We start from the raw sequence: 11,718 nt of genomic DNA on the forward strand, positions 1-11,718 counted from the left end.
TTATCAACCCTTACAACTTCGCAACCTGATCAATCCTTCAGGTTCAACTTTAAAAAATGGGAAAACTACACTCTTGCTGACCCATTATTTAACAAAGCTGATAGAATTGACATGGTGATTGGTGGTGATATATTCGGCAGAATAATAGAAAGAGGCATAAAAAAGCACAATGGAGTTCTTGCACAAGCTACCAAATTCGGTTGGATTTTGTCTGGAATAATTAAACAAAAGAATATACCAATTGGAAATCAATTGGCAGTAACCAAACCTGGAATTTAGCTGTGAGTCGAGGCACAGCAAGGTCAACCGGGCGACCAAACCAATTTCCTCCAACGATTCCTTTGGAGAATAACAAATCTAAAAATAAAAAAGTGAAGTGTCTAGTGCTCAGTGTTATTTTTGAATAGTAAAAATTAAAAATAAAAAAAAAACAACATGGGAATAAACAGAGGAAAAATTCTTGAATCCCAGATGGACATTAGTGAAAAAGTACTGCAGATATACAATAATGTAGCAGGAAAAATAGTAACTAGGTCGAAGGCCGAGGAGGTGGTAAAAGCAGTAGAAAAGCTCCAAAAGGAATTGGACCCAACAACGAGAAACTTTTGGTGGATGGCGTAGGCAATGAGGATTATTTCACGCAAGATAAATACAGTGCCATAAGAATGCAAATTGACGAAGTAATTCAAGGGTTCAAACACTCCCTTAGTGATGAACTGTATTTCAACCAAGAAAAGAGCATACTTCTTTAGCAGATAACCGCATGCCGCAAAGCCAACAACAGCAGCACAACAACAAGCATGGGTAGAATGACCCAAAAACTGCAATTTTCATGAAGAAAATTCAAACAATAACAACCAAAATGACTGATATGCCTTCGAGAGCGCGATCGGTAATAACCAAATTAAATATTTGGAAAGTTTATATAACGACATCAAAAATGCGTACGCGAATGATTTTTCAAAATACTACAATGCTGAAATTGAAGATGCCTATGAGAAGGTAGTAGCGGAATATTTTGAAAATCTGGGGCATTTGGATGTTTAGTGAAAGAAGAGCCAAAAATAAATTATCGCCCCAATTTGGAATTGGAAAAATTAAAAATTCCAATATTTTATGGCGAGATAAAAGAATGGGCTAATTTCCACAATGTGTTCCAGGATATGGTTCACAAAAATGAGCAATTATCAAGCTCAGAAAAAATGTTACGCCTTCGCCTTTGTTTGAAGGGTGAAGCTGCAAGGTTAATACAACATCTGCAAATATCAACCGAAAATTATGAAGCAGCGTGGAGTCTGCTTAAACAAAGATACGATAATAAACGTATTTTATTCACAACAAAGTGGGACAGGATAATGGATCAACCGCCGATAAATAGTGACAATGCTGAAAGCGTAAGGCAATTGCTCGATACTACAAATGAGTGCTTAACGCAATAAGTCACTAGGAATAAAATTGAAAACGCAGATCCATTTATTGCTCGAGTCATAGTTCGCAAGTTAGACAAAGATGGACTCAAATTATATGAGCAAACGGTTAAAAAGACCAGAGAGGTGCAGACATTATTTGATTTTAGAATTTTCTGGATCAACACTTCCAGACATTGAAAGCTGTAGCCGAAAAGGAGCAAGGCTACAAAATCCGAAAGCAGCACATATTTAAAGCGAATCACACGTCGACCAACGACGAGGAAACAATTTAGGCAGTGCACTTACTGCAAAATACCGAATCTATATATAACCGAATGCAAAGTTTCAAGGGCATATCAACGGATGAAAGACATAAATATGCCAAAGACAATAAAATCTGCTACAGGTGCCTGCTTCACAAATTAGGAGAAACTTGTACCAGCAATATGAAGTGTAAAATATGCAACATCAGCAGTCCTCATGAGCTCCTGCACTTCGATAACGTTCAAAAGAAATCGGCAATGTCCACAAAAGCAGGTCTAAGAACGGTTATTCTGGCCACAGCCCAAGTGAGAGCAAAAGCTGCGAATGGTGAGCACATATTATTAAGGGCTATTATTGATCAAGGGTCACAAAAAACATCAATTTCCGAAGAGGCAGCACAGATATTAGGTGTACCAAAGAAAAAAGTGATGACAAAACTTCATGGCCTAGGAGATGTTGTGGTTGGTGAATCGAAATTTAAAATTAAAGTGCAAATTACATCACGTTTTCTAAGCCAGCACGTCGAAGAAGTGGATGCCATAGTTTTATCAACCCTTACAACTGCGCAACCTGATCAATCCTTCAGGTTCAACTTTAAAAAATGGGAAAACTACACTCTTGCTGACCCATTATTTAACAAAGCTGATAGAATTGACATAGTGATTGGTGGTTATATATTCGGCAGAATAATAGAAAGAGGCAATAAAAAGCACAATGGAGTTCTTGCACAAGCTACCAAATTCGGTTGGATTTTGTCTGGAATAATTAAACAAAAGAAACCAGGCAAAGTCACATCGGCAGTAACCAACCTTGAGAGATTTTGGGAGCTAGAGGAAGAACAAGATGAAGAAGCTAAAGTGGAAGACGAAATGTGTTTGAAAAAGTTCGAGGAAACCACTAAACAAGATGCAGATGGGCGATTCATTGTGGAAATTCCATTTAAAGACGACATGGAGCTGGGTGACTCTCGTAAACAGGCAATTGCTCGGCTGCTATCCATGGAAGCCAATTTCAAAAAGAGTGAAAAGCTTGGCAATGATTACAAGGAATTCATTCACGAATACCAAAACCTTGGGCATATGATAAAAGCAAACGAGAAGGTAAATGGTAAATACTATTTGCCACACCAGGCTGTTATACGCGAGAATAAATTAACTACAAAACTTCGTGTTGTGTTTGATGCGTCAGCCAAAACTTCAAATGGAAAGTGCTTAAACGATATCATGTTGACAGGACCCAAACTTCAAAGGGATGTGTTTGATATTATTCTCAAGTGGAGACTATGGAAAGTGGTAATCACAGCTGATGTTGAAAAAATGTTCCGGCAAATTAAAATTTCGGAAAAAGATAGAGTGTATCATCGAATTTTGTGGCGGGAACATCCTTCAAATAAAATAGAGGAATACGAGTTGACGACAGTGACATATGGTACCGCTTCAGCACCATATTTAGCAGTGCGCACATTATTTGAAATTGCCAACAAGTGCTCAAGTAAAAACAATTGGCTACAAAAAATCATAAAGGAAGATTTTTATATGGATGATCTCATGACTGGTGGAGATTCGGTGAATCAATGTATTATGATCCAAAAAGAAATCAGCAAGCACCTTCAGTTATTTGGATTTCATTTGAGGAAATGGCTATCGAATTGCGACAATATTACCAAAAATATCACCACCATGGGAGAAAATGAAATAATTCAAATAAAAGAAAATGAAGCAGTGAAAACACTTGGGCTATACTGGGATCCAAAGAAAGATCAGTTCCAGTTCAAAATTAATTTGGAAATGCCGAAGAAAATGACAAAAAGAAGTATTTTATCACAAATCGCCCAAATATTTGATCCATTGGGCTGGCTATCGCCAATCATTGTGGTTGCAAAATTATACATGCAAAAACTTTGGATTGGAAAGGCTGGATGGGACGAACAGCTTTCTGATGATCTACAAAATGAATGGAAGTCGTTTATTGACACTGTTGGCATATTGGAAGAAGTACGTATTCCACGCTGGATTGAAACTAACATGGAATGTTAAGTAGAAATTCACGGATGCGGTGATGCTTCCGAAAAGGCGTACGCTGCAGTGATATATATCAAAGTTGGCGATTCCGTAAAACTTTTAACTGCCAAAACAAAAGTTAATCCACTAAAAAATCGGAAAACATTACCTAAGCTGGAACTCTGTGCTGCTCATTTACTAGCCAAATTAATGAAGTTTGCATGGTCATTGCGAGGAATCATAAAGCTTATGCATGGAGTGATTCAACAATAACCCTTGGCTGGATTGAAAATCATAAAAAAAGACAAATTCATTAGAAATCGAGTGGAAGAAATCCAAAAACTTATACCAAAAACCAANTTCTCAAGTGGAGACTATGGAAAGTGGTAATCACAGCTGATGTTGAAAAAATGTTCCGGCAAATTAAAATTTCGGAAAAAGATAGAGTGTATCATCGAATTTTGTGGCGGGAACATCCTTCAAATAAAATAGAGGAATACGAGTTGACGACAGTGACATATGGTACCGCTTTAGCACCATATTTAACAGTGCGCACATTATTTGAAATTGCCAACAAGTGCTCAAGTAAAAACAATTGGCTACAAAAAATCATAAAGGAAGATTTTTATATGGATGATCTCATGACTGGTGGAGATTCGGTGAATCAATGTATTATGATCCAAAAAGAAATCAGCAAGCACCTTCAGTTATTTGGATTTCATTTGAAGAAATGGCTATCGAATTGCGACAATATTACCAAAAATATCACCACCATGGGAGAAAATGAAATAATTCAAATAAAAGAAAATGAAGCAGTGAAAACACTTGGGCTATACTGGGATCCAAAGAAAGATCAGTTCCAGTTCAAAATTAATTTGGAAATGCCGAAGAAAATGACAAAAAGAAGTATTTTATCACAAATCGCCCAAATATTTGATCCATTGGGCTGGCTATCGCCAATCATTGTGGTTGCAAAATTATACATGCAAAAACTTTGGATTGGAAAGGCTGGATGGGACGAACAGCTTTCTGATGATCTACAAAATGAATGGAAGTCGTTTATTGACACTGTTGGCATATTGGAAGAAGTACGTATTCCACGCTGGATTGAAACTAACATGGAATGTTAAGTAGAAATTCACGGATGCGGTGATGCTTCCGAAAAGGCGTACGCTGCAGTGATATATATCAAAGTTGGCGATTCCGTAAAACTTTTAACTGCCAAAACAAAAGTTAATCCACTAAAAAATCGGAAAACATTACCTAAGCTGGAACTCTGTGCTGCTCATTTACTAGCCAAATTAATGAAGTTTGCATGGTCATTGCGAGGAATCATAAAGCTTATGCATGGAGTGATTCAACAATAACCCTTGGCTGGATTGAAAATCATAAAAAAAAAGACAAATTCATTAGAAATCGAGTGGAAGAAATCCAAAAACTTATACCACAAGCAACCTGGAGACACGTGAACACGAAAGACAATCCAGCAGATGTTCCGTCAAGAGGTATTCCATCTCCCAAATTATTAAATATGGATATTTGGTGGAACGGACCCAAGTGGCTTTCATCAACAGAAGAACAAGAGTCAACAACGATAAACGAATGCAACAAAGTAACGGTTTTATTGACGTCGAGGGATCAATAATCTTTTTTGAACAATTTAATTAACAAATATTCAAGTTGGCTAAAACTACAAAGAGTGGTAGCATACATCTTACGCTTTCGTAAAAAGAAGGAAACACGCCAATTTTCACATCTATCGGCTGGGGAGCTTCAGACAGTTACTTCGACGATCATTCGCCAAACACAGAGGAAAACCTATAAAGAAGAAATAAGCAAACTGTGTAATGGAAAACCAGTCAATAGTTCTAGCAAAATAGCAAACCTCAACCCCTTCTTAGATGAAAATGGCATAATAAGAGTGGGAGGTAGGCTACCATATAATGCAAAGCATCCCATAATCTTACCAAAACCAAACTTGGCGGCATAATTATTAAAGATGCTCATCATGCAACTATACACGGAGGAAATCGGTTAACGGAAGCAGTCATCAGACGACAATACTGGGTAATCGGCCTAAAAAACGCAGTGAAACATTGTATACGTAACTGTGTCAAATGCATACGATTTAAACAAATTTCTGCAACGCAAATCATGGGTGATCTTCCATTAGTCAGAGTATCGACATCCAGTCCTTTTACATACACTGGAGTATNCAAATTTCTGCAACGCAAATCATGGGTGATCTTCCATTAGTCAGAGTATCGACATCCAGTCCTTTTACATATACTGGAGTATACTATGCCGGACCTTTTCAAATGAGGTGTTCTAAAGGGCGAGGACAAAAATCATTCAAAGGATACATCGCTGTATTTGTTTGCCTTTCGACCAAAGCCATACATTTGGAAGCAGTCAGCGATTTATCAACAGAAGCATTTCTGGCGGCACTAAGAAGATTTTTTGTCAGGCGAGGAAAATCTCTACACATTTCCTCCGACAATGGAACTAATTTCGTGGGTGCAAGCAGATGGCTCGACAACGACTTTAAAAAAGCAGTAAAACAAAACTGTGAAGTTGCACCAATCTTAGCTAATGAAGCAATTACTTGCCATTTTATCCCCCCGGCAGGGCCACATTTTGGCGGAATGTGGGAGGCTGGTGTGAAAGGGATGAAATTTCACTTAAAAAGGGCAATCGGAGAAACAAAGCTGACGTTTGAGGAGATGGCAACCGTCCTAGCACAGATTGATGCATCATTAAACTCACGTCCATTATATACTTTAAATGACGAAAACGGAGTAGAGTAGAGTTGGGAGACCACTGATATCCATACCAACACCAGAATCTGACATAAATATATCCACTTTAAACAAATGGAAGGTAATACAAAAAATTCAACGTGATTTTTGGAAACGCTGGAAGGAGGAATACCTACACACACTTCAGCAAAGAAACAAGTGGAAAACATCACAGCAAAATTTAAAAGAAGGTGATGTTGTAATCGTAAAGGATGAAAATACTCAACCAGCTAAATGGCCGCTTGGTAGAGTTACGGAATGTAATCCAGGACTGGATGGAAAAGTTCGTGTAGTAACGCTTAAACTACAGAATAGTGTGCTGAAACGACCAATCCATAAACTATGTCCCCTAGTTACATCGTCAGGCAGCAATCAGGGAAAAGTCAACGGATGAAACAAAAGCGCGAGTATTGACTACATTAAGGTCAACTAAATCGCCAAAACACATGACAAATAAAAACATATTTGCTCTTATAATCATGTTCCTGTTTTGCATAACGTCGAAAAATGAAGTCAAAGCAGTCGGTGGTCAAACAGCAAGCAATGGAGTAGTGGCTCAACTTCCAGACAACACAGCTATCTATTTGGATTCACTGGGAAAGATGGACGTCATAACTTCGAATTGGGATTTGGTAATCTATGATGCCAGGCTGTCTACATCGAATAAAAAATCATTGCAACCTGTTGTCAGATTTCGAGGAAGCCTGCACGGTTATATCGCTGTCACTAGGAAGGCGGTATGAAGTGATAAAAAGTAGTCACGATTTAATCGTGTACAATAAAAGGCAACGTAGGGCTCCCTTTGAATGGATTGGCTCTATTTATAATATGCTATTTGGGCTAATGGATGCTGACAGCGAAGAGCAAATAGAATCCAACTTTAGATTACTGCTAAATAACCAGCATAACATCAAAGCGAGATTAAAAGTTCGTGTCATTGATAAATTCTACGGCAAACATTATAAACAAAATCGTTGATGAAGTAAATATGCAATTTATAAAAATAAACACACAAATAAACAGATATCAGTCGGAAATCATCAAAAACATCAACAGAGATAAAATGGCGATCCAGTTCCAGATGCTAATAACCCAAGTCACCATTTTATTGAGCAAATGTGAAGATTCAAAATTCCATAATTGAATTGTTAATAGATTTGAACCATGGACGAATTAACCCTGCGCTCATAACCCCTACACAACTTAACAAAGAATTGACCCTCATTAGAGAAAAGCTGCCATCAAAACTACAAATACCTGGACAGCAAGATAACAACCAAATCCGCGATGTATACAACCTTATGAGAGCAAATGGACTCATAATCGATAACAAGCTGGTAATTAAGGCTGATAGCACTTATGCACAGTGAATCGTCAGAAATATACAAACTGATAGCGATTCCATTTGAGCACACAGAAAAAATCGTAAAGATAAAACCAAGAAATGAATTTTTGATGTATAACTTTGGTCTCAATTCATATTTTTTAATCTCACAAGCACAACTGAATAAATGCACCAGAAGTTTAAATAATCACCTAATATGTAAAGGAAAATCGCCATGGCAACCTGCATCAGACTTGTGAACTATCTCCACTGTTAAAAGGAAGCCTTGTAGACTGCCAATATGAAGAAATAAAGAAAGATCCCTTATGGGTGGAACTATCCCAAGAAAATAAATGGATTTACAAAATATTCCGAAATTATACGCTACATTTAGACTGCGGAAACTGAAAAACAGAAATAATGGAAATTCCAGCGCAAGGTATTCTTTTCATCAAATCTGGTTGCACAGCCAGACATGAAGGCTTAACCCTATCAGGTCTACAAATATTTAAAATGCAGAGCACAATCAATGCAGAACAGGATCCAATAGCCACAGCCATACACAGCATTTCTGAGGACAGGATAGTTCCACTACAAATCAACAATATAAGTAGCAACAAGGAGTTAGACAAACTCAAAAAGGATATTGAAAAATTGGCCAAAAATGAACTAGAGATAAGCAACCTAAACTTAAAAAATCATAGCGGACATTTGGCCCTAATACTAATAGTTTTACTTGTCATATGCCTTTTAATATTTTATGTCATATACAAATGTAAATCAAAAGATAAAATTTACTATAAATTTTTCACGCTCGCAAAATGTTCGGATATAAAAACATGTACACATACAGTCCACTTATTAACATTTCGAAAATAGCACATTTATATTCTTTTCCCTCGGCAATATGTTCAAATATCTTTGAACACATTTTCTATTTATTTATATCTAGCCGATAAGAAAATTCATAGGAAAAATCCCACAAAATTTAAACACATAAAAATACAGTCAAGTGCATATACATTTATTATATACATACATACAAACAAACATTAAAACTGTAAACAAACATACATACATATTATATCATATAAGTAATTATAAGTGTATGCACTTGAAAAAGAAAACTATTAAAATTCTGCTATCACACATAGTCGTAAACTATGTACTTGAGTGTCAAATCAGGCCTTCACACAAACAAATGTAATTAGTTAGTAAGAGCAGTATATAAAGAAGGAATATATTCAATAAGAATTAGAATAAAATAAGTCTCCCTTAAAGATACTACTTTGAGGTTTTAACACTCAGGTTTTTTAACAAATTATAACAAATATTTGCTCCAGCTTTTGCTGAAAGGTAAATAAAAGGCCTGTGTACATTTTTAGTGCATAATTTCAAAAATGCCAAATTTTGAGTTGTGACTCTTTTGAAGACGGTGTGCGATATCTTTCCGCCTTATTAAAGACCTCCCTTCTTTCCTTCCACAGGGAGGCGATTTTTCGTTACACCAGTGTGCCTTCTTTTTCCCCATCGAAATTATGATAGGGTCGGCCGCTGTGGTGAAGTGGTAAGCAGTGCGCGCTTCCACTCCACAATGCCGGGGTTCAAACCCTGGTCAAAGCAACATCGCAAAAATATAGAAAAAAGGTTTTTTCTTAACAGCGGTCGTCCCTCGGCAGGCAATGGCAAACCCCCGAGTATATTTCTGCTATGAAAAACAGCTTCTCATAAAAATACAATCGCCGTTCGGAGTCGGCGTAAAACTGTAGGTCCCTCCGCTTTGTGTGACAACATCAAGGCGCACGCCACAAATCGGAGGAGAAGCTCGGCCAAACACTAACATATGTGTAAGCGCCAATCTATTATATTATTATTATTAGGAGGCGGAAAAATCCGAGTTACAGGTTTCGATGGTCCACTACTTCTTAAATTTTTTCCGATGAATCTAGTCCATCGAGAGAAGCACGCTGTGAGAAGCGCTTCTTAAAAGAAGGCCCGAGAGTAAACTCCTAAACTTGTTCCAGTCGGTTCGTCTCCTATTTCTATAAGCGACTGAAGACGATGGTTCGAAAGAGATCGTGAAATTTATGTATCTGTGATCGGAAAATGAGTGGTCATTTGAGACGTGCCACTCACTAATATTTTTCGAAAAACTATCCGACATAAGAGAAATGTCTAGTTCCCCTTTTGTTAGAGGTTACAAAAGTTGGCCTACTTCCGATGTTACAAATTGCTGAGCTTTTTGAAAAAATAAAGTCGATAAGAGACCCCCACAGCGAATGATGTGCGTTCGCATCGGTACCCATGACGATTGGAAACTTACTTTTATTGGCCTCTTTCACAACGTCCCGAAATCGGGTCGGGGGATAAGTTGCGTGGTCGTGTGCCATTTACGATGAGACCAGCCAAAGTGGTTTGGACCGTACTTCCACGCTTATGCTCACCGTGTCCTCGTCACTAAACTGTGTGAGTAGAAGATAAGAAAAAGTTGTCTTTATTAAAATGCATGATCTGGTCTTACCTGCCACACGAGCTCCTCCCCTCTTTCGTCGAGGTACAGGAGCAGAGCAGCCGATGTTGCCTTCGAATGTTGGAGGTTAATTTGTAAGACCCACACCATGATCTCGCCGTCCATTGTGTCCTGACTGTCGTCCTTGGGCGCTACTACCGTTACGTCAGCATCCTTATCGCCCGATGCCAGGAGCTGGTACTCCGAGATTTCGATTCATCGATTGAAAATAGATCCTAAACGGCTAGTCACGGAACTAGCATCGCTATCCGTGCCCACATTTGACTCAAGGGTCTGAGTCTCCACTTGTCCGTCCAGGTTTCCCTGGAGCGAAACTGGTTCACTCTCCCCTTTCATAGAGTCGTCTTGAGAAGCAGGTTTGGAAGCCACGGGTTCACTTGTAGTGTCTTCCGTGTGTTGGGAAATGCCCTCATTCCCGTTTTGGGTTTTGAGGGTTATGGAGTAAAAGCCGTAGCTTATTACCCCATTCTTTGCTGCGGGGATGGGCAGAGACTCCTCGATTATCAAAAGTGTGATATATCTCTGCTGATCCTTCACCTCGCTGACCTTCACTACTCTCCGATCAAGGGTTGGTAATGAATCGTTGGAGAGCTGGATTATCTCCAAGATGCCTTCGAGCTTGGAGAGTTCTTCTGGCACCGAGGCCCTGGCCCGGGGCCTGCAAGGAATTTCCTCCCTATGTACGGCCGCCAGGTTTGCGCCGACCCACAGTTCACCCAGCACGGCTATGGCTTCCTTATATAGTTTTACCGACCTTTCGTTGGCATAGGAAACTAATTTTATGCGGCCCTGGTAAAGGCCCGCGTCCCGGACTACAGGGGATTTATGGGTTTTTGCCCAGAATCTCCTTGTAGACACGGCAGAGGCCCGGTTGTTCCCTATCAATAATTGCTAGGACCAGATGGTCTTTAGCGACATCATTGAAGGCTCTTTGTGCCCGAAAAGGGTTAATAGCGCCGGAAGAATTCATAGATCTGGGCTTTTTAGGTTCCCGCTCAGTGCTGTTATCCACTGACCGTTTCCTCTTTGAACCCGATCGGTTGGGAGTTTTGGAAGCTGCTTCGTGGTTAGTGGGGGCGTCCATGCTCTCCCTCCGTTTCCGGCTTACGCCAAGGATGCCCTTGGACCACTCCACCAGCTCCTTCTGTTCCTGGTTTGCAGGATTTTCGAAAAATTTCGCGAGAAGCCTTGAGGAGGCTCTCAGGTCCCGTTACGCCTTCACGGCCAGACGAACGTACTTCTTCGCCCTCGAGCCGCCGGAGGGAGGATTTGTTGCCGCAGCCTTTTAGGGTTAGGGACTTCTCGCTTGGCACCAGGCCTATCAACTACCTCGCCCGTAACGGGCTCTTTAGTGCCGGGTGCCTCCTCAGGCGCGGCCGCCATTGAACTACAC

At 39.4% G+C, this 11,718-nt stretch overlaps 1 protein-coding gene across 1 annotated transcript; it reads left to right on the top strand.

Moving 5' to 3' along the window:
- The first annotated feature begins 1,855 nt into the window (after positions 1-1,855).
- On the top strand, positions 1,856-7,841 carry LOC108366159 (uncharacterized). Its single transcript, XM_017620475.1, has 2 exons — positions 1,856-3,462; positions 7,700-7,841. Exons 1-2 carry the CDS (start codon positions 1,856-1,858, stop codon positions 7,839-7,841), a joined length of 1,749 nt encoding a protein of 582 aa, XP_017475964.1.
- The last annotated feature ends 3,877 nt before the right edge of the window (positions 7,842-11,718 follow it).

This window comes from Rhagoletis zephyria, unplaced genomic scaffold (assembly GCF_001687245.7).
Source record: "Rhagoletis zephyria isolate East Lansing unplaced genomic scaffold, Rhagoletis_zephyria_1.1 Rzeph_scaffold_02171, whole genome shotgun sequence".
NCBI lineage: Eukaryota > Metazoa > Arthropoda > Insecta > Diptera > Tephritidae > Rhagoletis > Rhagoletis zephyria.